The sequence below is a fragment of the Heliconius melpomene genome, chromosome 16 (genome assembly GCF_056956725.1).
Source record: "Heliconius melpomene rosina isolate 202511_hmr_F chromosome 16, ASM5695672v1, whole genome shotgun sequence".
Classification (NCBI taxonomy): Eukaryota; Metazoa; Arthropoda; class Insecta; order Lepidoptera; family Nymphalidae; genus Heliconius; species Heliconius melpomene.
In genome coordinates, this window is record NC_140404.1 from 10,884,381 (window position 1) to 10,907,268 (window position 22,888).

The 22,888-nt window shown below is 31.7% G+C and overlaps 2 protein-coding genes across 2 annotated transcripts; one reads left to right on the top strand and one right to left on the bottom strand.

The window, feature by feature from the left end:
- Positions 1 to 1,124: 1,124 nt before the first annotated feature.
- Positions 1,125 to 9,111, top strand: LOC146531060 (uncharacterized). Its single transcript, XM_085199718.1, has 17 exons — positions 1,125 to 1,167; positions 1,525 to 1,682; positions 2,257 to 2,417; positions 2,571 to 2,947; positions 3,291 to 3,511; positions 3,789 to 3,891; positions 4,359 to 4,486; positions 4,769 to 5,056; positions 5,134 to 5,295; positions 5,391 to 5,519; positions 5,735 to 6,219; positions 6,341 to 6,524; positions 6,697 to 6,892; positions 7,161 to 7,927; positions 8,007 to 8,199; positions 8,614 to 8,727; positions 9,044 to 9,111. Exons 1-17 carry the CDS (start codon positions 1,125 to 1,127, stop codon positions 9,109 to 9,111), a joined length of 3,777 nt encoding a protein of 1,258 aa, XP_085055844.1.
- A 3,847-nt stretch (positions 9,112 to 12,958) lies between these two features.
- On the bottom strand, positions 12,959 to 21,015 carry LOC146531061 (uncharacterized). The gene is made up of 17 exons (XM_085199601.1): positions 20,928 to 21,015; positions 20,489 to 20,646; positions 19,762 to 19,922; positions 19,212 to 19,591; positions 18,823 to 19,043; positions 18,345 to 18,447; positions 17,830 to 17,957; positions 17,108 to 17,395; positions 16,689 to 16,850; positions 16,298 to 16,426; positions 15,727 to 16,211; positions 15,402 to 15,585; positions 15,098 to 15,293; positions 14,242 to 15,008; positions 13,930 to 14,122; positions 13,515 to 13,628; positions 12,959 to 13,049 (listed from the first exon to the last, which is right to left on the bottom strand). Exons 1-17 carry the CDS (start codon positions 20,968 to 20,970, stop codon positions 12,979 to 12,981), a joined length of 3,783 nt encoding a protein of 1,260 aa, XP_085055727.1. The 5' UTR covers positions 20,971 to 21,015; the 3' UTR covers positions 12,959 to 12,978.
- Positions 21,016 to 22,888: the final 1,873 nt, after the last annotated feature.

Here is a 22,888-nt window from a genome sequence, read left to right on the forward strand (position 1 = left end):
AAACTTTTATGAAATTACAGCGTAAGTAATATTATGTTTTGAAACTTTAGTTAGTAGAATGTATGAGTTCAGCTTTGTATGAAATAAATTTCGTCTTACTTTTGTCCCTATTACCTGGTACCTCATTATGTATGTACATATAATTATAATAAGTTTTATTGAAAAAAAAATAACCAGAATGAAGAAATAAAAATGTTAAATTATTTATTTCTTGTACGTCTGTTTGCCTTTTCTTTTTCCATAAAAAAAAACATATATTGATAAGCACATTACCATCTTTGCGTCTGGTTAAAAAGTTGTTAAAGCGCAGTGGGAAAGCGTCTGAGTGCAAATGCAATAGTAATGGGTTCGATTTGCAATCGAAATTATTTTAATTTCCTCAGTAGATGCGATAAAAAAAGTCACTTTATTTAGATATGGATGGAAAGTCGAGAATGTCCGTGAACGAGTAGTGCCTTGGCTCTAATCACTACTTTCGACCTAAATTTGTAAAATATAGGTATGTAGTGTATTCAGTACCATAATTTAAACCATTAACCGTTCCTTGAAACTTTCAAATATGTTAATAGTGTTTAACGCAATTATGAAGTTTTCATAACGTAAAGACCTTCATGGGAACTGAACACCCTACCCGCAAGACATTAACGATTTTAGCTGTGGTTTGCTCTGAGCGCCGGATTACTTATAGTTTACATTAAAGTTTCAATACTGATTATACAGTCGAGGGGAGGTATATAGTGAATAATACATTAATATTTCGTAGTCTTTTTAATAACCGTAAAATCTATGCCTTTATAAAAAATAAAAAGTTTGAAAACACTTTTAAGCATGTATTTTCCTATTAATATTATCTTAACAACTCTTTTGTGCAGTACATACAATGTGAACTTTGGTGAACTTTTTAAAGCTCAAAAGAACTGAAAGAACAGAATAGAATGTTAAATAGTTTTAATAAGTGGACAGCGGACAAATTAGTAAATGTTGAAAATAAGACAATAATAAAAGCGTAATCGTGCGGCTACCAACTGCCACGTGCTTTGATAGGTAATATAAATATTAAAATAAAAAACCCATAACATTAAATTTATAGTACTATTCACAAGTAAGAGTCGTGATAAGCAGTCATGGATCGTGTTGAGTTCCACGTGAATGGAGTGAAAATTACAGGTACCTTACATTTTTTAAGGTTTATAGGCAGAGGGAACCCGGAAACCTCATTTTAAGATACTTCTCATCCTCAATAACTGTAGAATTCGGAAAGCATTGCGTGTTGAGTGGAACTCGCCGCAGTGCTCTGGCTCGTTAGCAGAGCGAAGCGAAGAAATTAATATATTAGAATTTCGAGTGGGAATCAAACCCACAACCTGCTGTGCTTACTGTCACACGCTTTTGCCCATTCTCCACAATGAGCCACAACTGGTACCTCACAGTAATATTTATATAATATCCTTAAAAAATAAAAAAAAAAAAATTATTTAATAAAATTAATGTTAAACTAACAAAGTTATCTTTGTTATCGACTAGTGGGGTGCGAAGTAAGTTCCTCTACAACACTTTTACACTTCCTCCGGGAACATTTGGAGCTGCGAGGTACGAAGTACATGTGCCTGGAGGCCGGTTGCGGTGTCTGCATTGTCAGCGCTGAAAAATCCACCAATTCTCTGCCGGAAGCTGTTAATTCAGTAAGTTTCTTTACCATATTAACACTCCTGTTTGGGAGTTCGATCTCCACTTGAGGAAATAAAATATTTTATATATAACTTAAATTTATATTTTTATTTCTTTGCTCTGGTGTCGAGGCAAAGCGCGGGGTTGAGTTCCACCACTCAGCACACAATGCCTCCAGAATCTGGTGGAAAATGGGAAACGGGGTGTATTAACACTAGGTTCCCTTTTTTTATTCTGCTCAATTCATTTTATTCTGTGTTTTAGTAACAACAAAGTTACAGCGGTAAAAGGAATATATCATCCGTGAAAATTTCAACTACTAGCTATCACGGTTCTACAAGATACAGTCTAGTGACAGCGGGGTCTTAGTAATATCCTTACGATCCTGCTTTACTCTTTCCGTAAAGAAATCTAAAAAACATTTAATTTTAAATTGCGTCGCGGTGCGGTGGTTCAACATCTGACTGCAAACACGATGATCGTGGGTGGGAATGTTTAAATTTCTTGTTACTATTTTCCGTTCTAGTACAGAGAGAGAGAGAGAGAGAAAGCGCCACATATTTTTTTGTAATTAAGAAATATTTTTAGTGCATGGTGTCAATTGCATCGTGCCACGGCTGGAGGATAACCACCATTGAGGGAATAGGCAATCGATGGAAGGGATATCATCCCCTACAGAGGGCGCTCGCTGAGAATAATGGTTCTCAATGTGGATATTGCAGTCCTGCTTTCGGTATGTCTATGTATAGGTAGGTACTAAAATCACATATTTTAAAACATCTTGAATTTTTTATATATAATGATTTCTTTCTTTTCCACTCAAAAGCGATATTTACTATTTATTTATTTATTTATTTTATGGATATTTACTTTATATAAATCTATTCCCTACAACTTTTCAGTCTATTAAAAAGTAAAAAGAAATTAACAATGCTGGATATCGAAAGAAGTTTATCCAGTAACATTTGTCGATGCACCGGATACAGGCCGATCCTGGAAGCATTTAAAAAATTTGCAAGCGATGCTCCTGAACGGGAAATCTATGATATTGAAGATATACCCTTGTGTGATAAAACTAGAAACAATTGCTTACAAAATGAATGCAATGAAAACGACTGGTTTATTGTTAGTAAAGATAATTTGGAAAATAAAATATTACATATTGAACTAAATGATAACAGACAGTGGTACAAAGCTGAAAAGATATCAGATATATTTGAGGTTCTCGAGAAAAACGGTGATGATTCTTACATGCTGGTGGCTGGCAACACAGGAAAAGGTAATTATAGAAGATATAATAAAATGATAATTGTGAAGTATTTTTTAACAGACTAGATACATATCGTTTTTAGATACCCCTAATGATATAATGTGGGGTCAATCTAAGTCACGCTTGATTTTACTTGATTTTAATGATAGCATAATCATTATTTAATATTGAAGTTTAATTTGTTAAATTACATTTTTTTACTTCCTTGTGGTATAAAATAGAACAATAAATTCATTTAAATTAGTTTAATTTAAATAAAAAATATACATTTACTTAAATAGAAAAAATATCGATCAATTAAAATTTTAGTAAACTATTTTTAAAAATAATATAACATATTTATCTTTATCAGGTGTTAGGCATATTGAAGAGTATCCACAAATCTTAATTGATATCAGTACAGTATCGGAATTAAAAGCATATTACTTTGACCAAAATTTGACAATCGGTGCTGGCGTTACGCTCACAGAACTTATAAATATATTAGAAGACGCATCTGACACGGAATATTTTGACTATGTGAAAATCATAGTAGACCACTTACAACTAGTCGCCAATGTAGCTGTCAGGAATGTAAGTTTTGTGTAATATATATGTGTTTTTTACAAACTTAACATGTAAAATGGAATGTATAAACTTAGAATAAATAAAATCAAATAAATTAGCTTCTTGCTGTATAACCATATAGCAGGGTAGAGAGGGGAATCTAGTGTTAAGACACTCTTTTCCTTATTTTCTTTTTATGCTGAACATCCATCTAGATATCGAATAAGACTATGATTATGATAATAAATAAATATAATATATGATGAAGACTATGATTATGATAATAAATAAATAATTGTTACAGCTTGGAACGATAGGCGGTAATCTGATGTTGAAACATATGTACCGTGATTTTTCATCGGATATTTATTTACTCTTACAAGCAATAGGTGGCGAGGTGACTTTGGGTAAGAAATAAGAGTCGTATTTACATAGCAGTAAAAAATACAAAAAATATTAATTAATACTGTCAAAGTGCGGCGTTGAGTTCCACCGCTTAACTCAACAACAAATTCTCATAGGGATTTGCTGTCATAATTGAAAAAAAATCTTTTTAATAATGATAATGAAAATTTTGTATGAATTTATAAGAGTTTAGTGTTTTAAGAAAAATATAACTTAAGTTAATGAGATAGTGTGTAGTACACTTTTTTAGTGAGAATAATTGAAGGACCACTCGAAGGTATTTATGAAGAGGTTGATGATAGTGAACAAGACAGAAGAGGCGTGCAGATACCGTTGCGTTTAACTAGCTTGTTAGGGATGAAGAGTGAAGCTAAAGAAATTGAAAAAAAAATATATTTAAAGTGATATTTTTTGCATTTTTGAATAAGATGTATTATATTGTAATTGATATGTATCTATATATTTTTAGTGTCACCTCCAGGAATAAGCAAAATAGTGACAATGGAAAATTTTATGAACGAAAACATGAAAGGAAAAATTATAAAAAATATATTGTTACCACCGTTTAGTAATCAGAATAAATTAGTTACATTTAAGGTAAAAAGACAAGTTCTTATTACATAAAATAGATGATTTTTATTTTAATTAAACTTATTTAATAGATATGATGTATTAAGGCTATAGTGGCGTAGTTGGACGTTTACTCGTAAACGCGAAGATTGTGGGTTCAATTGATATTTGAGAGAATCTGAAAAAATAATTCTGTAAATGAGTATAATTAGTTAATAACAACAGATGGTTCATATTACAACACTTGAATTTATATGTTGTAGAATTTTTGGTTACTATTAATTAAAGTACACTCTTCTTAACTTTCAGGTATCTTCACGTCAACGAAATGCACATGCTATAGTTAATGCTGCATTTTGTTACAAACTAGGACCTAATAACACGGTTATTAAAGCCAAAATTGCTTATGGAGGACTATCAACAAATTTTACTCGTGCCAAAAATACTGAAAATGTATTACTAGGAAAAGTATTGTATAGTAATAGTACTTTAAAAAGTGCAATAAATGTATTATTTAAAGAAATTATTGTTGAGGAAAATCCACCAGAACCGTCAGTTCAATATAGAAAGAAACTAGCTCTCGGACTATTTTATAAGGTTGTCGTTTAATACTTAGCTTATGTTACAATCAATCTTTTATATTAACAATAAATATGGAATATTAAAATTTTCAGGGTCTCTTAAAACTTTGCCCAAGCGACAAATTGTCCTTTAAATTTAAATCTGGTGGTATTAAGATAGCTGAAAATCGTCCAGTATCAAAAGGCTTTCAGTATTTTGAAACTGATCCATCGATGTCGCCTTTGAATCAGCCAATAACCAAAGTAGAAGCTTTTGTAAGTTTAAAATAATATTTATTTATTCGTCAAGTACGTACCAAGAAAATGTTAAACAATAAAGCAGGAAAGTTAATAAAAGAATATCTTTCTAGATTCAAACTGCAGGTGAAGCTATTTATACAGAAGATATGCCTACGATACCTAAACAAATGTTTGCAACATTTGTTCTCACTACAGTAGGAAAAGGAATTATAAACTCTATAGACCCTACAGAAGCATTGGTAAGCGTTGATATTAAAATTACAAATCATACTCTATAATACAAATTATTAAGTAAAAATTTAAATTATCGTTTAAAATTTTATTTCATTTATTAATTCATTGGTCAGAAAGTGGTGAACGGAGTGTCTTAGCACTAGGTTTCTTTCCGCTGTCTGCAGAATACAGCGTAGAGCTGATTTGATTTGATTTAATTTGTAATTTTAAACTATCGCAGGCGCAGCCAGGTGTCTTAGCGTTTTACACGGCAAAAGATATCCCGGGTATTAATTCGTTTACACCACCAGAGGCTCTTAACAGCTCCGCAAATGAAGAAATTCTATGTAATGGTGAAGTTCGTTATTACAATCAACCTTTAGGAATAATTGTAGCTGATGCATATCATGTTGCAAACAGAGCTGCATTGTTTGTTAAAGTGATATATCGGGACATTAGAAAACCTGACATTGATATAAGAATAAATAAAAATAATGTACGAAAGACTACTTTATACAAATCTATAAGTGCCACGAATCGGGGAAAAGATATCTCAAAAGTTATTAAAGGAGAAGAAACAATTTTTGGTCAATATCACTTTTGCTTGGAGAACATGACTTGTATAGCTTGGCCCACAGATGATGGACTTGAAGTTAGTGCATCATCACATTATATAGATTCCGATCAGCTTATGATCTCGAGATGTTTGGCAATTGACCAAAACAGGTACTAGATTTAGTTGGTTTTTTGAAGATTCTAAAAGTTTTGTAAAATAATTGGCTTATCTTATCCCTTTGCAATATTTTATACCCTATCGAAATTTTACAATATTGATTATTTTTTTTAGTTTCGACGTAAAATCATTGAGAGTTGGTGCGAGCTATGGTTTAAAACTATCTCGGCAGACTTTAGTTACAACAGCTTGTTGTATAGCTGCGTATAAATTAAAAAGACCATGCAGATTTCTTTTGCCTTTCAGAATTCAAACTAGAGCTATAGGAAAAAGAATGTCTTCTTCAACTAATTATGAAGTAAGTAAAACAGCTTATTAATTTGTGTCTCTTTCTTATTATATTTCAAGATTCTACTTAATATTCGTTATTTATTTTTACGGATTCGGTCGCTTACTGACAGTGATAATTACTATAAATTTATCAATATATGCTTAAGATACCTTTCTTTTTCTTTATTCTATTGTTTCAGATTGGCGTTAATGAAAAGGGAATCATCCAATTCGTAAACTACGATATCTACAATGATAACGGTTATATTGTTAACGAACTTCTAATTGGTTTAACAGCAGATTCTTATTATAATTGCTATAAAAAAGACACGTGGAAATTCCGTTGTTTTAATACTGTTACTGATACTCCATCAAATACTTGGTTTCGTTCCCCAGGTATGACTCTTATTTTAAATTTAGATGGTTTTTATTTTCTTCTATAAGCTAAAACCCGTATATCACGGTAAACAGAGAGGATCTAGTGTATAGATATTATGTTTTTCACTTTCTGCACAAATTCGACACATTGAATGTTGAGTGAAAAACTTCGACAATAAACTCTCCCAAGAGGGATCGAATCACAACTATCACGTTATCAGTTCTGACTCAGATTCCTAAAATAAGTATGTTCATACTTATTTTTTTTATTGTTGTTATGTTTCAGGAACATTAGAGAGTATTAATTCCACAGAAACGATGATGGAAAGAATAGCATACGAATTAAGCTTAGATCCTTTAGAAGTCCGTTTAAATAATATAGACGAAGAACATTACCCAGCTATTCTCGAGATGATAAACACAATAAAAATTAATTCTAATTACACTAATAGAAAAGCAAACGTGAAAAAATATAACTCAAGCAATCGATGGAAGAAACGTGGATTAAGATTTGCTCTTATGAAATGGCAAAGTGTGCAACCTTTTCAATTTAATATTACGTTATCAGTATACCATGGTGACGGTTCAGTTGCAATAACTCATGGTGGTGTAGAATTAGGGCAAGGAATAAATACAAAGGCGATCCAAGTGTGCGCTTATTTTTTAAACATACCGTTAAATAAAATTAAGACTAAAGCTAGCAATACTGTGTTAAATGCTAACAATTCCAATACTGCTGCAAGTTTAACTTCACAATATGTAGCTTTAGGAGTTCAGAGATGTTGTGAGCAACTCCTACAAAGACTTGCACCTCTTAGAGCAGAAATGGGAAACCCGACATGGGAACAGCTTATTGCTCAAGCGTACAAACTTGGAATGAATTTGCAGGCGAATGGAGTTATTGGAGCCAAAGACGTTTTTAAATATAACGTTTATGGTGTCGCTTTAGCTGAAGTAGAAGTGGATATATTAACAGGAGAGTGGCAATTAATTCAAGTTGATTTGATAGAAGATGTAGGGAAGAGTGTAAATCCTTCAATTGATATTGGTCAGGTCAGCAAATGAATTTAACATAATTTTTCAATCTTAACATTTGTATATGTAATCATAAAATGAGTTTATACAATTCTAGTTAGAGGGGGCATTTATACAAGGTTTGGGCTATCAAACGATGGAAGAACTAAAATATAATCCTAATACAGGTGAACTATTAACTGATAGAACCTGGAACTACTTTGTGCCGCTTGGTACTGATATACCAACGATATTTAACGTATATTTGCGTAAGAAATCCTATAGCTGTGATGCTATTCTAGGATCTAAAGGTATATTTTTATTTCTTTTTTTTTTAAATCATATTACGTTTAACATTTTTAAAATTTAAAATATTTATTCTAAGCCTAAGGCTAAACAATACTTAAACGAATTCTTTTTTACGTCTTAATTTTATATATTACTTATCGTAGATATACTTACATATAGATATTTCTTAATTTAAAAAAGATATATATTTTAAATCTTATAATAAATTTAATATGACTAGCTGTTCAAAGTAAATTATAAAACGACATTCAGCTTCACCCAACTAAGTGTCAAAACACTCCGGTTAACCATTGAATTGAGCATATTTTAAATATCTCTCTAACTATCCCCCCTGTTCTTCTCCGTCACGATGACCTCAATAATAAATTATAAATATTTATATAAAAATTAAATATTTATGTTTGATTTTTTTTTAGCCTGTTCAGAGCCAGCTATATGTATGGCAGTAGTGGTACCACTAGCGATGAGAGAGGCCATAGTGTCTGCTAGAAGTGATACTGGACTACCTGCGAACCAGTGGTTTCAAATAGGTAAGTTTTAAAATTTATAAATAAATTGTACTCGTATAAGTACTGGCATTATAACAGTATGGTCCTTCTCTTCTAACCCAAGGTGACCTGGAAGAGATTGCTCACTTTAAGACAATACGACATTTTTGCCAACAAAATTAAATAAAGTCCCAAAAGATTTGATTATATAAGTAAACATATTAAGTATCAATTTTACCCACTTAAATAATATTAAATAAATAAGCGGGCGAAGCCTTAAATTACTTGATGATAAAAAGATAACTCAGAATTTAGTTTTTGTAACACTAAGGTATATTTTTTTGAAATATTATTTCAGATGGACCATACACAGTTGAAAAAATCTGTTTGGCTTGCGAGACAAACATAGACGACTTCAGATTCTAGTTCTACTATAATGTCTTTTTTTTAGGTTCACATTGTATCCCACTCATGCAGGGTAGGCAGAGGGAACCTAGAATGTAAATGTTACAAAAAATAATGTATTCTATTTTATTAATGGAGGCAAAGCCTCTGAGTGTAAATGGTAACAGGTCAACGGTAGTGAGTTCTAGTATCAAGACAAAGGATTGCGCTCAGTTGCGCTACCCGTTGCGACACGTAATGTCTCATATTTGGGAGAAAGATGCAGAACGAATTATTTGAACACTTTATATAGAGATATATCTCTCTACTCTATTACGTTGGATACGGCGTGAAACTGAAAAAAAAACACTACGTAACGTTAAATCAGACTACGAGTGGAATGTTCTAATATAATTTATATGGAAATTGTGATCATAAATGTTTCTTTTTACTTTTCAAAGCTTTAAATCAATTAAAAGTCTCTTCATTTATTGCTCTCAATTTGTAGAAATATTTCTTTTGTCATTTTAACTTTACGATGTTTTAAATGAAGTTCAAATATTTTTTTAATACAAATTAAGTGACGCCAATAGCTTCACGCTGTATCCCGTGTACAGTAGGGGTAAGTATAGGGAACCTAATGTTAAAACACTCTGTTCTCCACTTTCCGCTGAATTCTTCGAGGCATTTCGTGTTGAGTGGTAGAACTCGACGTCGGACTTTTGCGTTGGTGTCACGGCGAAGAAATGAAAATATTAAGAAATTATAATTCATTCCCTCGAGTGGAGATCGAATCCACAACCACTGCGTCATACTGCAGTCATACCCTTGTGCCCCCTTGTGCGACTTTAAATATAAATCACGTAATATATTTGAAAATCCATACATAAATCCCCACATAATATAATCCAATAAACTGTATTATAAACTAAAAGACACCGACTCCATTGATTTCCCAAAGGACGCGGCGTCAATACGATATTAAAACTAGCGCTCCCGTACAAATGTATAAAGTATTGCGATATTTTAATTGAATATGTAAAGCAGAGGTTACAAGTTCAAATTTAAAGTGAACAAGTTTTTTTATTAATAAAGAATTTGTTTGATGGAACGTATGATTTTTTTTGGCAGTTTGACGTTTGATTTGGAGACATGGTATGTGATTTTTTAAGCTACCTTTGTACTCCTAGCGGAGTACCTACCTAAAGAGAGCGGAGCGCCATTTTTACAGATACGCCGTTACAGATACATTTTTTTACTATTATATTATTCTGTCCATATTAATAACAAGAGATAACTTTGTACGGCGTTTAGTTCTGCCACTCAACACGCACCTCGAGAATTCACAACACTAGGTTTTCTCAGTGTGCGGAATATTTTTTTTACTTAACATTTAAATTGTCCAACCAGTATCAATTTTCTTTGTCAAAATAAACAATATTTACAGAGATAAGACGAATAGGATTTCTACGTCTGACAGTAAACCACGCTTTAACAAGCAGAGCGGAACATAATGCACGCCTCGCTGTACTCGTACACTGCGCCAGTCACTTTGAAAGATCTCACATATTCCCTCAAAATGAAATACTTCTATTATATTTTCTTATTATTAACACTTTAAGTGTTAATAATAACAAAATATAATAGAAGTATTCATTCATTGTGATTATGGAATCCACTTTAAAATAATGGAACTCTTTAATTCAGCTATAGTAATTTGAAGTCGTTTTTTTTTGTTTATTATATGTATGTGATATGCACAAACATTCAATAAAAAAATAATATAATAATGTAAGGAAAAGCTATTTATTGATAAAATCTTTGATTCATTATAAAATACAATATCTATACTCTATAGCAGGGCTTCTTAAACTTTTGTCATTCACGACCCCATTTATGATTGCGAGTTTCTTAACGACCCCCCATACAAATATAAAAGAAAAATAAATTAATATTTTTTGATGATTTATTTATTAGGTAACAATATACATATGAAAATATATAGTTTTAGAATTCATTTTGAAACATACAAAAATCTAACATTAAAAATTGCACAAAAAATTATAAAATTTTAATTATTATAGTTTCAAAAATAAAAGTGGATTCTGACCGTCTTAATTCGCTCGAATATATTCAAATAGTTGCGTGGTAAGTATTAAATTAAAATATAAGTAAGAAATTGACATTAAAATCTCTCGCGACCCCAGAATTTTGCTACGCGACCCATAGTTTAAGAAACCCTGCTCTATAGGATACATTTTAAACATGAGAGTGAGTCATGTGAAGAGAGAGAAAGAAGCTCTCCGTAAACCTAGTATTAAAACACTCCGCTATAGCACCTTTTGTCTCGAGCAACGTCTAACTGTAACCGAATGAATAAATTTAATTTCCTCCCTCTAATAAGACAACCACGGCGTTGAGTGCTGCCATTTAGTGTGAAATAACTCCAAAGTTGGACGGAAAGTGAGATTCAAAGTGTTTTAAGCATTTTTGTTTATTTATATTTTTTTATAAAAAATCTGCTCCATTAATGCTCTACACCTCGTAGCAATTTATAGCCTATATATTACTACAGGACCAGTTACGAAAATTGAACAGTAATATAAAACAAAAGCTGCCTAATAGTAATAACAAAGAGAATACTCTACTACAGTATATATAAGGTTCACAAGCGAGGTGGATGACGGACCATGGTTCAATATCAATTAGGACGCCTACAGTGCCTCCCGAGAGCGATGGATAAAATGTACGAATTAACTGATTGCTATGTTTCCCCTATTTCCTAAGTATGTATAAGTACTTATACAGTATATTTAGAGAGTAATTTTATTTCTGTACTATTATTAATATAAAAAGTAAGTAATAAAGTATGAATGGTGAATGATGGTATATATGCTTATTATTCTAGATAAATGCCGACAATATAAAATATTTGATGAAATTATTTTTTGTGCCAGTCTACGCAGACAACACCGCGAGCGGTACACTAGTTTCATATATTATGAGTATTTTCTCTATATCATATTTTACTAATACGTCTTAAACGACAAATATAAAAACATGCAATTATGCCATCGTGAAATAATAAATTTAATTCTATATTAAATTATTAAAATATTCGCAGTATTACGGTTTTTCCAATAAAGCAAAGTAGACATAGGGAACCTAACCTTAACCTGAGGGAACCGATACTTTTCATTTTCCGAAAATAATCAATCCCCTAAGTTTAGATAGAACCTACAACCAGCGTGCTCTCTGCGACTCTGGCCCGCAGAGCCATGGCAGACTCTTATATTATTTTTTTTATATTTAGTTTTAAAAAGAGCATGGTAGCTAAGTAGAATATGAGGCCGCAAAAGTGCATCGTGTAAATTTTTCCTCTAAGGTCTGTGATATTAAATTTCTACTTTCCAATATGTTATTTTTAACGACGCTCCTACAGATTAATAAGAGAAGCTTTTAGCTTTTTAATGATATCAGGATAGAAATTTTCTGATACCTATATATTAATATATATACAACTATCAATAATTATATTTATATAATTGTTGGGATTTTTTTGAGGCCAGTAGTAGTGCAGAGGCACAAGCGTGGGCCTGTAAACGCGATAGGTTTTGGGTTCGATTTCTATTGGGGGAATGAAATATTTAGCATTGTGCTATGAGCTTGAAGATTAATATTGTAATGGAAATTGTGAAAATAGAACGTCTGGGAAAATAATAAAAATTGTCAAAACAAGAACTTTATGTGGTAAAACTTATTTGGAGATCAATTTCCTTATTAGTTTAAAAGCAGGAACATGAAAATGGAATAATTTGATTTTATTTCCAATACAAGAAATGTATAAAATATTTTATAAATTATAAATCATTTTTTCTTTTATAAAGAAGCATCAAGGATAGCGTGTAACTAGTGAAATTTAAAGTCGTCCATGTTTGTCTCGCAAGCTAAACATATATTTTCAACGGTGTGAGGCCCATCTGAAAAAAGTAACTATTAAGGTACTATATTTTAAAATTAATACAGTTTCTTTAAGATCCATTTAATAGGCCTAAATGTTTTGAATTAATAATATTCTTATAGGTATTCATATTTTGAATATCTGAAACAAGTCGCACAAGCGTGCAACTGTAAACGCAACACGTTGTGAGTTCGATTCCCACTCGAAGAAATAAAATATTTAATATTCTCATTTTCTTGCTCTGGTAACGAGACAAAGCGGGGCATTGAGTTCCGCCACGTAACACGAAACACTTCCAGAATTTGGCGTAAAGTGTGGATCAGAAGTGTCTTAATGGCAACGGAGTATCTTAACACTAGGTTCCCAGGATCCCTCTGCCTACTCTGCTAGGAGCGAACCCAAACTCAAAATCCTCCTGTCTAGTCCATCACAACGCAACTAAGTCACTAAACACTTAATATAAATGTTTGTAATATATTATTACCTATTTGAAACCACTGGTTCTCAGGTAGTCCAGTATCACTTCTAGCAGACACTATGGCCTCTCTCATCGCAAGTGGTACTACCACTGCCATACAATTAGCTGGCTCGGAACAGGCTTAAAATTTATATATATATAAAAAAAAAGTTTAATACTTTTTTTAGAAAACATATAAAAATTGAACATAGCAAGCAAGATACCTTGCCTCCGTAAAACCATACAAAAAGAGTCTGTCTAGGGAACTGTCTAAGAAGCGCAGGTTCAAATCCCGTAACGTTGAAATTTTACAGGTTATCTAAAAAAATATATTTTCGTCCCCGAGTGTGAAACAATATCTACTTTAAAGATGTAAAAAATATGTAATAGATTTGCAATCTAAACGTGAAATAAAAAATATATATTTTATATTTGAAAATACCTTTAGATCCTAGAATAGCTTTACAACTGTAGGATTTCTTTCGTAAAGACACGTTAAATATCGTTGGTATATCAGTTGCAAGGGGCACAAAATAGTTCCAAGTTCTATTAGTTAACAGTTCCCCTGTTTTAGGATTATATTTTAATTCTTCCATTGTTTGATAGCCCACACCTTGTATGAATGCTCCCTCTACCTGGAATCTTCTAATGTCTCATATTAAGCAGTCTACCTCTATCTATCTCTGTTTCTATTTTCACTGAGCTATTACCTAGTGTGTAATGAAATATAATTTAGATATATTCATAAGCTTACCTGACCAATATCAATTGCTGGATTTACACTTTTTCCTACATCTTCTATCAAATCAACCTGGAGTAGTTGCCACTCCCCTGTTAAAATATCTACTTCTACTTCAGCTAAAGTGACTCCATAAACATTATATTCAAAAATATCTTTAGCCCCTATATCTCCATATGCTTGCAAATTCATTCCAATTTTATAAGCTTTAGCAATTAGTTGTTCCCACGTCGGGTTTCCCATTTCCGCTCTAACAGGTGCAAGTCTTTGAAGGAGTTGCTCACAGCATCTTTGAACTCCTAAAGCTACGTACTGAGAAGTTAGACTTGCAGATGTATGAGAATTGTTAGCATTTGCTGTAGTGTTACTGGCTTTGGTCTTAATTTTATTCAATGGTATATTCAGAAAGTAAGCACAAACTTGAATCGCCTTTGTATTTATTCCTTGTCCTAATTCAACACCACCGTGCGTTATTGCAACTGAACCGTCACCGTGGTATACTGATAATGTGATATTCATTTGAAATGGTGTCACACTTTTCCATTTCATAAGGGAAAATCTTAATCCTCGTTTCTTCCAACGGTTACTTGAATTATATTTGTGAACACTTTCTCTTCTTTTTGTATAGTCTGAATTGATTTTGATTGTATTTATCATCTCAAGAATATCAGGGTAATGTTCTGTGTCTAAATTATTTAAACGAACTTCTAAAGGATCTATATTTAATTCATATGCTATTCTTTCCATCATAACCTCAGCAGTATTAATACTTTCTAATGTACCTGATATTTAAAAGTTTCGATTAGATAGTTAATTTATAATTTGAGCATACATTTTATATAATTATCTGAGTATACATTTTAAGTAATACCTGGTGAACGAAACCAAGTATTTGACGGAGTGTCAGTTACAGTATTAAAACAGCGGAAATTCCAAGTGTCTTTTTTATAGCAATTATAATAAGTCTCTAATGTGAGACTTATTAAAAGTTCATTGACAATATAACCATTGTCATCAAAAATATCGTAATTCAGAAATTGGATGACACCCTTTTCATTGACACCAATCTAGAACAATTACTATTAATAAATTAATAAAAAATTGAGGATATAATCAATCATCTTTCAAATAATATAAATATAACAATAGAAAGCTAATAATAATTAATCACTTACCTCATAATTTGATGATGAAGACATCCTTTTTCCTAATGCTTTTGTTTGAATTTGGAGTGGCAAAAGGAATCTGCATGGTCTTTTTAACTTGTACGCAGCAATACAACAAGCTGTTGAAACTAAAGTTTGTCTGGATAGTTTTAAGCCATAGCTGGCACCAACTTTCAGCGCTTTCACGTCTACACTAAAAATAATATGACATTAAAATTCGGTCTCAATAATTTATATATACTTCATCGATACTTTTACAGACATACTATGGATTTGTATGTCTGCATATGTATGACTCTGTAAATTATTTTTGTACAATAATAAAAAAAAATACCTATTTTGGTCAATATCTAAGCATTTGGATATCATTAATTGGTCAGCGTCAATATAATGTGATGAAGGATTTACTTTTAGTCCGTCATCTGTAGGCCAAGTTACGCAAGCAATATTCTCCAAACAAAAGTGATATTGGCCAAAAATTGTCTCTTCCCCGTTGATAACTTTTACAATATTTTTACCACGGTTAGTAGCATCCCTAGACTTGAACAAAGTAGTTTTTTGTGCGTTGTTCTTATTTATTCTTACATCAATACTGGGTTTGCTTACATCACGATATGTTACTTTAACGAGCAATGCAGCTTTGTTTGCTATATGATAAGTTTCCGCTACAATAATTCCCAAAGGTTGATTAAAATAACGGACTTCACCATCACATAGAATTTCTTCATTAACCAAATTCATGGGGTCCTCTACAGGTGTAAAGGAATTAACACCTGGAATGTCTTTAACAGAGTAAAATGCTAAGACACCAGGTTGTGCCTGCAATAGTTTAAATTTTGTTATTTATTTATGTCAATGCTTATCATTCTTACATTTTTATTATATCTTCACAAAAAATTGTTTACCAATGCATCTGTAGCGTCTATAGAGTGTATAGTTCCTTTACATTTAGTGGTGAGGACAAATGTGGCAAACATTTGTTTAGGTATCGCAGGTATATCTTCTGTATATACAGCCTCACCTGCACATTGAATCTAGAAATATATTTTTATATGTGCAATTACTTAGTTCACAATATAAAAAATGAATGACGGTTAATAGTATCGAATTCAGATTATTAGATTTTACGAGATATTGTTATTTCTGATATTTTTTCCTATTTTCCACGTCGACATAAAGAGAAAGTAAAAAATATATATATTAATTACTACACGCTCTAGATTGAACATACGTACATAATTATTATATATAGTTATGGCTATAAATGACTGTCAAAATTTGTTCAAGAAAACTAACATAAGCTTCTATTTTAGTTACTGGGTGATTGAGGGGCCACACAGAAGGATCAGTATCAAAATGTTGTGAGCTTTTAGATACCGGCCGAGTTTCCACTAATTTCACTGCACCAGATTTGTATTTTAAATCTAATTTATCTTTTGGACTTAATTGTAACAAACCCTGAAAAAAAAATAATTATATATTTCATATCCGCATTCCTTTTCTAAAAATATTGTGTTATTTATTACATTAATTAGTTGAGAGTTTAGAAATAAAATTCTAAGAAGTAATATTTTCAAATAATAAATTTTACTCGCATAAGACTAGGACTATACTACCTCTATTATTGGGTTTATAGCGATAATAATGCACGACGAATCTTAAGATCGGGCAATAAAATAAATAAAGTAGTTATGGAAATATAATGTTAAAAGAACCTTATAAAATAATGCAAAAGCTAGTTTCTTTCTATATTGTATAGATGGTTCTGGTGGATTTTCGTCCACAATCACTTCTTTAGATAGCACAGTTAGGGCCAATTTTAAAGTGTTATTACAAAATAGCTCTTTGCCTAGTAAAAAGTTTTCAGTATTATCAGCACGTGTAAAATTTGGTGATAGTCCACCGTATACAATTCTCGCTTTACAAACTATGTTATTAGAACCTAATTTGAAGTAAAATGCAGCATTCACATGTGCATGTGCATTTCGTGGTCGTGGCGATACCTGAAAATTAGAATTAGCATATTAGACAAATATAAAATATATTTTTTTTAAGTGAAGCAATCACGCATAATGGAAAAGCATCTGACTGTAAGCGCCATGGTTGTAATTAAAATTGTTCCGATAGATGCCAGAGAGAAGAGGTAGTATTGAATTTCCTAATACTGGGAACCTAGTGTTAGCCTCCTTTCCCCATTTTCCGCTGAATTCTGCACGTCGTGTTGAGTGGCAGAGCTCATAGCTGCGTTTTGCTTCATACTAGAGCTAAGAATTAACGTAAAGAGCGACTGGTTGTGGGTCCGGGAGTTTCCCACTAGAGGAAATGAAATAACATTAGTTTTACTGTGACATTTGAACTCTCATGTAGTAAGTTTGTAATTTCATCATGAAATTATTAAAAACATTTTAAATAAATAAAAAATATTTTGCGATCATACCTTAAACGTGACTAATTTATTTTCATTATTCAATGGTGGTAGTATTATATTTTTTATAAATTTCCCTTTCATGTTTTCATTCAAAAAATTTTGTAATGTTACATTTTTATTAATTCCAGGAGATGACACTAAAAATAGATTTTTTTCAACTATAATAAATTTTGCTGAATATTACTATAGCTGGATAGTTTATTATACATGTATCTTTATTCTAAATTGTTAGGGTAACTTAACAACTTTGGTAGCTTTGGATGTAGAATGAAAAATCTCTCTCTTTTATCGTAGAAATTAAGTACAGTAGTTTCGTATATGCGTTGTCTGTCAGTCGCAGAAGAATTTCAATTTCGTATATATAGATAAAGTTACAACAAAAAACCACTAGGGAAACACTGTCTATCAAAGCTAAAGATTCGTTTAAATTTAAAGATCAAAACCATCTTTTATTCGCAAACTTGTGATTATGAATAGAGGTACGTATGGTTTATTTAAATATATATTTATATATAATTTCTTACCCAAAGTCATCTCGGCTCCTATTGCTTCTAAGAGAAGATAAATATCGGATGGAAAGTCACGATACATATGTTTCAACATTAAATTACCAGCTATAGTCCCAAGCTGTAACATTTACATATATGTATATTATTTTTTTAGCTTTGCGTTGTATCCTATACCACTGTTACGATACTCCGTTACCATTAAGACACTTCCGTACCCCAACGAATTCTGGAGGCAGGAGGCATTTGTGTGTTGAGTGACGAAACTCAACGCCACGCTCTGCCTCGTAATTAGTGTGACGAAATAAAAATATGAATTATTTTATTCCCCCGAGTGACAATCGAACCCACACGCTGTGCTGGCGTCTTTACATTCGCACGCTTATTCGCCACGATTAGCTTTAATATTTTTGAAATGTTGATTCTGTTTTACTGTTCGCAAATAAATTAATTTACATGAAAAAAATCTATTAAGGATTATTTGGTAAATACTTACATTTCTCACAGCTACATGAGCCACGAGTTCTAAATGGTCTACTATGGTTTTCAGATAGTCAAAATATTCCGTGTCAGATGCATCTTTCAATATATTTATTAGTTCTGTAAGCGTAGTGCCAGCACCAATTGTCAAATTTTGATCAAAAAAGTGTCCTCTTAACTCTGATACTGTACTTACATCAACTAAAATATTAGGATAATCCTCGATATGCCGAACACCTAGTGTAAATAAAGAAAAAAATTACATTCACACACTTGTGCTCCCAGGTAGCGAAGTCTCCAAATTATTTATTTATTTTAATACTAAAGTATTAAATTACACCATAAATTAATAAATTACACCATAATTGTAATAAATTACACCATAATTATAACAATTTCTATTACCTTTTCCTGTGTTTCCAGCAACCAACATGTATGAACCTACACCATGTTTTTCTAAAATCTCAAATATATCTGATATACTCTCAGCTTTGTACCACTGTTTTCCATCCTTTAGTTCAATATGAAAAATGTTGTGTTCAAAATTTTCTTTAGAAACCATATACCAGTCACTTTCATCGCATTCTTTTTGTTTGTAACATTTTTCTCCTTTATTATTACATAATTGTATATCTTCAATATCAAGAACTTGTGGGTTGGGAGCATCGCTAGCAAATTTTTTAAATGCCTCCAGGATTGGTCTGTATCCTGTACAGCGACAGATATTACTTGATAAATTTCTTTCGATTTCCAACATCGTTATGTTTTTTTTACTCTTTAACAAGCTAGAAAATATTTTAAGCTTTAATTATAACAATTATATCTTTTTCTTAAAACTCTACTTAGAGTTCCGTCACTCAACAAGCAATGCCTCAAAAATTCGGTGAAAAGTGGGGAATGGAGTGTCTGAAGTTTCGTCTGCTACCCTGCTTAAATGTACATCTATTTTACATACCTATACATAGACATAACGAAAGCAGGACTGCAATATCCACATTGAGATCCATTATTCTCAGCGAGCGCCCTCTGTAGGGGATGATATCCCTTCCATCGATTGCCTATTCCTTCAATGGTCGTTATTTTCCAGCCATGGCACGATGTAATAGAAACCATGCACTGAAATATTTTTAGATATAAATCACGCTGCATCCCGCACATAGCAGCGTAGACAGTGGCAACCTAGTGTTAAGTCACTCCGTTCCTTTTTAAGACACTTCCGTTCCCCACTTCCCACGAATTCTTTCGGCGAATTGCGTGATTAGTGGCAGAACTTAACGCTGCACTTTGCTTCGTTACGGAAGCGAGGAAATGAACATAATAAATATTTCAATTTTGTCCTGCGGGACGGCGGCCACATCAATCATCATCATTAAAAAATATTGACGTAAATTATCTTCTAATATTTTTTTACGTTTTGAAAGCTAAGCAGAGGAAAAACAACCACATACTAGATTAAAATCTTTAGTAAAACTTGTACAATTTTTTCATTTTTTTTGTCATGTAGGCATTCACAAGTCGTACGGTTAAATATTTAAAAGATAACAGCGATAATACATCAATCTAAACAAATAATGAAGTATATAACTTTTACATGTATGTAATGTTACCGGATCATTGATTTAGTTCGGTATAAAATCTTATATTACAATTTTTAGCGACAATATTGTTAAAACAAATCTTACAGAATTAACGGCCTCTGGTAGAGAATTGGTGGATTTTTCAGCGCTGACAATGCATACGCCGCATCCGGCCTCCAGGCACATGTACTTTGTACCGCGCAGCTCCAGATATTCCCGGAGGTAGTGTAAAAGTGTTGTAGAGGAACTTACTTCACATCCCACTAAATAAAAAAGTTTATTAATATTTTTAGTAGCGATATTTTTGGTAACATTGCTATTAGTTTATAAAAATATCAAACAAAATCTATAATCTTATTGTAAAATATTTTATGGTCAACAAGAAATCTGAATTTTGAATCTGTTAAGCACCATTCCAAATAAAAAAAATATATAAGCAAAACGAATATTAATTACTTTTTCAAATAGTGCATAGCATTAATAATTAACTATTACAATTAGACCATGAAAACTATAAAAAAAATATAAATATTAAATATATTACCTGCAAATTTCACTCCATTCACATGAAACTCGACACGATCCATGACTGCTTATCACGAGCGTTGCTTGTATACAGCACTATCAATAAATGCTTTATATGTTGTAGGTTTTTTTTACCATTTATATTATCAGTGAGTATATATTCATTAAGTATTTTTACGTTTATTTTATCAGCACACATAATTCGCTTTTCCGTTATTACTTTGGGATAACGGCTTATTATATTTGTACAGGTACTATACCTTCAGGTTTTTCGTGGGCACAGGAATGGGGGAGTAGCTGACCCATGCCTACCTCAGAATAATCGATTATCTACTCCAGAATTCTTACTAGCAAAAAATTAAGGTTGAACATTATAATAAAAACTCTTACCCAAACAGATCGGTATAAAATTAAAGTCAAGGAAATTAACTTTTTTTTTTAATAAATTTCATTTTCTTATTTAGAATTAGAAAAAACTACATCTGTCTAATCCATTCAACTTCTTTAGTACAGACAAAATCCTCTTTACTAAGCTAAAATAATACGGAAAATTGATATAAAATATTTTTAAGTAAAATTAGTGACATTTTTTCCTGTTTATTTCTTTTTAATCAAAATAATGAAAGACACCACAAGGATTTAACTTCGAACAAGAAAAAAAATAAGATGAGGAAGCTACAAATATAAGTAATATTTTAATCATGTCTTAATAAAATAGTAGTCCATTTCAGGCCAGATGGAGATTAAAGCGTCTAATAATCGAATACTATTGAAGTTTACAAGAAGAATGGCATTAAAACGTTTGAAAAGGAACAATATCCTGTAATGGCTCAGTGAACATTTGTAATAAAATCATCGTAAAAGTACTCGTACATTTAGACGAGCTGAGCGGATAGAGCTTTTCTATGGACAATGCGCTAGAAATTGACTTCGGGCTTCGAGACAACTTGCCCGTTATACTCGTTTTTGTGTGGTCCAAATAATGAGCGGACTGATATTTTACTTTTTTGTGATGACTTATAGTATATCATTTCAATAAAATTATTAAAATATTGGCAACATCATTGTGATAAAATTGGCGCCAATACCAAAAATTACTAGACGTCATAAAGCCCAGAGAAAAAAATATACTGTTCTTTATGACTGTGGTCTGGTTGAACTTCACTGTCACGAAGTGATATTTTTACTAGATTTTTTAGCCAATAGCTGTAAATCCTCACCACACCTCATTAAAAGACAGAACTAGAACATTCTCTCAATATTAACTTTATACGATCAAAAAATATTGAAAAAACCAAAATTCTCTTAACTTAGTCTCAACGTAGAAAAGTATGAATGCCGTTCGCGTGAGCTTTGTAACACTCGAAATAGTGAACTGTCATCTCCTGAAGCTTGATTAGCCTCCTATTAAAGGCTTTTGTGATAGGCCTCCGATAGCCTCCACACAATATCCTGAGATTACCTATTGAATTTCATATTTCATACTCGTATGTAAAGGATTAATGTTCCCTTGTGGTTTAATAGTAACTATTCTTAAATTATAAAATTGATATTAAATGCGTTTCGCTTTTGGACTTTCTTAGTATTGTTGTTGGAACTGGGTAATGTGCGATAAATCTAATTTTAGTTTATTTCTATACCTGTCCAAGAATTTAGGTTACCCTTTTTTATTTAATTTCACCAAATTAGATTCATATACAATATTGTAGATTCAAATACTTCTCAATAACGACAAAATCATTATTGTTTTGTTAGATAGGTCATCTGTAAAAGAAAGTCTATGGCATATTACGTTTATCGTTTAAATATTATCTATCATGTGACATACACAATTATTAGTTATTTTAATTAGACCACGTATGCATAGCCACACGTAAAAGTTAGTACTAACATAAGAAATATTTGTAATATAATACAACAAATAGCCTTAACGACTTTGTAAGTTCAAGTATTATGGAAATCCTTTAATTAAATATACGA